Source organism: Octopus bimaculoides, chromosome 25 (genome assembly GCF_001194135.2).
Source record: "Octopus bimaculoides isolate UCB-OBI-ISO-001 chromosome 25, ASM119413v2, whole genome shotgun sequence".
Taxonomy (NCBI): Eukaryota; Metazoa; Mollusca; class Cephalopoda; order Octopoda; family Octopodidae; genus Octopus; species Octopus bimaculoides.
This window is the reverse complement of record NC_069005.1, coordinates 13,823,303-13,826,821: the sequence shown is the minus strand read 5'-3', so window position 1 is coordinate 13,826,821 and position 3,519 is coordinate 13,823,303. Positions and strand designations below refer to the sequence as shown.

The following is a 3,519-nucleotide window of genomic DNA, read 5'->3' as shown; positions in this document are numbered from 1 at the left end:
CTTGTGCAGAATCAAATATGTCGTCACTTCGTCAGGCATTATTAAGTTCCTGTCATCGTTCACCTTGTCAGGATCTTCTCAAAGAGGTAGGTTTGTGCTTACACACACACACACACACACACACACACACACACACACACACACAGATGCATGCTCGTGCACACATATATAAGTTTTTGGTGTTTTTTGTTTCATATCAGTCTTAATCTTTGTCAGTATGGTATATTCAGCTGTGTGTATGTAGTGAGTGGCGATTAAACTGAGAGAGAGAGAGAGAGAGAGAGAAAGACTCTGTGTGTGTGTATGTGTGTGTGTGTGTGTATAAGCTTTGCTGTGTAGCAAGAAGAGTTTATGTTCTGTGTATGCACACACACACACACACACACACACACATGGAAAATCAATAATGATGATTTTAATATTAACGATAATAATAATAAGAAAATAGGTTTTACCTTTTTATATTGCAGTGAATTAATTCCAAAGTATATTATTGACTTCAAATTTTGGCACTAGGCCAGCAATTTCAGGAAAGTGGGTAAGTTGATTATATCAACCCCAGTGTTCAACTGGTACTTGACCCCTGAAAGGATGAAAAGCAAAGTGAAACTCAACATTTGAACTCAGAACGTAAAGCATGCCAGATGAAATGTTCAGCAGCATATCATGTTCTGAGTTCAAATTCCGCTGATGTTGATTTTGCTTTCCATCCTTTTGCGGGTTGATGAAATGAGTACTAGTTGAATTTTGAGGTTGATTTAATCAACTGGCTACTTCTCCCAAAATTTCAGAATTTGCTTTGCTCTAGGGTTGCTCCATTCATGTATTCTATCAAAGTTTTCCATTCCATATGCTCTTCACTTATGCTTTTGTCAGTGTTCCTTGCTCTGTTCACTGAGCAGTAGTGTCTCTTCTAATTCCTGCCACTAATTCTTTCCTAGTCTGGTTCTCTGATGTCCAGTTACAAAAGCCATACAGACAGTCACTGTGAAGGTGCATGGTTCAGTGGTTAGAGTGTTGGTCTCACAGTCATGAGGTAGTGAGTTTGATTCCTGGACTGGGTTGTGTGTTGTGTTCTTGAGCAAGACACTTTATTTCACATTGCTCCAGTTCACTCAGCTGTAGAAATGAGTTGCCATGTCACTGATACCAAGCTATATCGGCCTTTGCCTTTCCCTTGGATAACATCAGTGGCTTGGTGAGGGGGGGACTGGTATGCCTGGGTGACTGCTGGTCTTCCATAAACAACCTTGCTCGGACTTGTTCCTTGGAGGAGAACTTTCTAGGTGCAATCCCATGGTCATTTATGACTGAAGGGGGTCTTTACTCTTTACAGATAGTCACTAAAAAGTAGGAGGAGAGAGAGAGAGAAGGAGAGCTTCAAAGCGTTTGGAGAAAATTGCTGTAAATGCCTGTCTCTCCATCACCTTTAATATGTAAGGAGATAACAGTTGGTAGAGTCAGACAGGTTGCCTTTCTCATGAATGGAACACAGTGTAAAAAGCTGGACGCTCTGTTGGTTATGATGACAAGTGTTCCAGTTGATCTGATCAACAGAACAGCTTGCTCATAAAATTAACATGCAAATGGCTGAGCACTCCACAGACATGTGTATCCTTAAAGTAGTTCTCAGGGAGATTTGGTGTGACACTCCAAATGTGACAAGGCTGGACCTTTGAAATACAGGTACAACTCATATTTGCCAGCTGGGTGGATTGGAGTAACGTGAAATAAAGTGTCTTGTGCAAGGACACAATGCACTGCTGGGAATTGAACTGACAGTCACATGATTGTGAGCTGAATACATTAGCCACTAATCCACATGCCTTATAGTTCATTTACAAAGAACCTATTCTTTGTATATCTATGTATACATAGGCGCAGGAGTGTCTGTGTGGTAAGTAGCTTGCTTACCAACCACATGGTTCCGGGTTCAGTCGCACTGTGTGGCCCCTTGGGTAAGTGTCTTCTACTATAGCCTCGGGCCGACCAAAGCCCTGTGAGTGGATTTGGTAGACGAAACTGAAAGAAGCCCGTCGTATATATGTGTATATATATATGTGTGTGTGTGTGTGTGTGTGTGTGTGTATGTTTGTGTGTGTTTGTGTGTCTGTGCTTGTCCCCCCAACATTGCTTGACAACCGATTCTGGTGTGTTTACATCCCCGTAACTTAGCGGTTCGGCAAAAGAGACCGATAGAATAAGTACTAGGCTTACAAAGAGTAAGTCCTGGGGTCGATTTGTGCTTGACTAGACGCGGTGCTCCAGCATGGCCGCAGTCAAAATGACTGAAACAAGTAAAAGAGTAAAAGAGAGTAAAGAGTATGGAGATTGAAGAGTTTGGGGAAGACAGGAGTTATCTCTGGAGTGCATTGTTTGGGAGTAATGAAAGCATGTTTGATGCTGGCATGGGTTAGATGCTTGACAGGATCTGATGTGTCCAAAGATTGCATTCTTCTCCACTGTCTGGCATGGTTTCTATTGCTGGAGGCCCTTCCTAATGCCAGCCACAATGCAGCATGTACTGGGTGTCTTTTTCTTTTGTGAGCCATTGGCACTAGCAAGGTTGCCTCCACTTGAATTGTTGTAAGTTGATAGTTGTAAGAAAAGGATACACAGGGAGAGAACTCTGGAGGGTGGGGAGGAAGGACTGGGTGTAGTGGGTGGGTGGTAGTGTATATAATGAGTCTTGAGAAGTGGAAAGATGAATGGGCTGCGATTGACTGAGTGGAGCTGACATGATACAAAGCAGCTCAAGGAGCAGAAGCCATTGTACTAGTGGTAGACGAAGTAGAGCGAAAGGAAGGACAATTTTATCTACTACAACTGCTACTACTACTACTACTAATAATAATTCTTTCTAAAAAGGCACAAGGTATGGAATTTTTAGGAGGAAGGGGTTGCTTGGTTACATCAACCCCAGTTCTTGACTGGTAGTTATTTTATAAACCCCGAAAGGATGAAAGGCAAAATTGACCTCAGTGGAATTTGAACTCAGAATGTGAAGATGGAGGAAATGCCGCTTAGTATTTAGCCCTCTGGGCCAACGGTTCTGCAGATTCACCACCTTAAAGGAGTGATGCTAAGTATTTTGTCTGATCCAGTAACTATTCTGCCAGTTCGTTGCCTTAATAATTATAATAATCTTTTCTACTATAGGCACAAGACGTGAAATTTTTGTGGGGTAGTGGGGAGCAGTCGATTACCCCATTGACCCCAGTGTTTCAGTGGTACTTATTTATTTATTGACTCCAAAAGGATGAAAGGCAAAGTTGACCGTTGCAGAATTTGAACTCAGAATGTAAAGATGGACGAAATGCTGCTAAGCATTTTGGCCAGTGTGCTAATGATTCTGCCAGCTCACCACCTTAATAATAATAATAATAATAATAATAATAATAATAATAATAATAACAATTTTTGACTTGAATTCAGAATGTGAAGATGGATGAAATGCCGCTAAGCATTTTGGCCAGTGTGCTAATGATTCTGCCAGCTCACCACCTTAATAATAATAAT

The 3,519-nt window shown here is 41.5% G+C and overlaps 1 protein-coding gene across 1 annotated transcript in view; it reads left to right on the top strand.

The window, feature by feature from the left end:
• The first annotated feature begins 6 nt into the window (after window positions 1–6).
• The window catches only part of LOC106884246 (putative male-specific lethal-3 protein-like 2), a 16,253-nt gene continuing 12,740 nt past the window's right edge, over window positions 7–3,519 (top strand). The window contains exon 1 of the mRNA XM_014935517.2: window positions 7–86. Coding sequence (XP_014791003.1) covers window positions 18–86 — 69 coding nt within the window. The 5' untranslated portion in view covers window positions 7–17. The remainder of the gene's footprint in view (window positions 87–3,519) is intronic.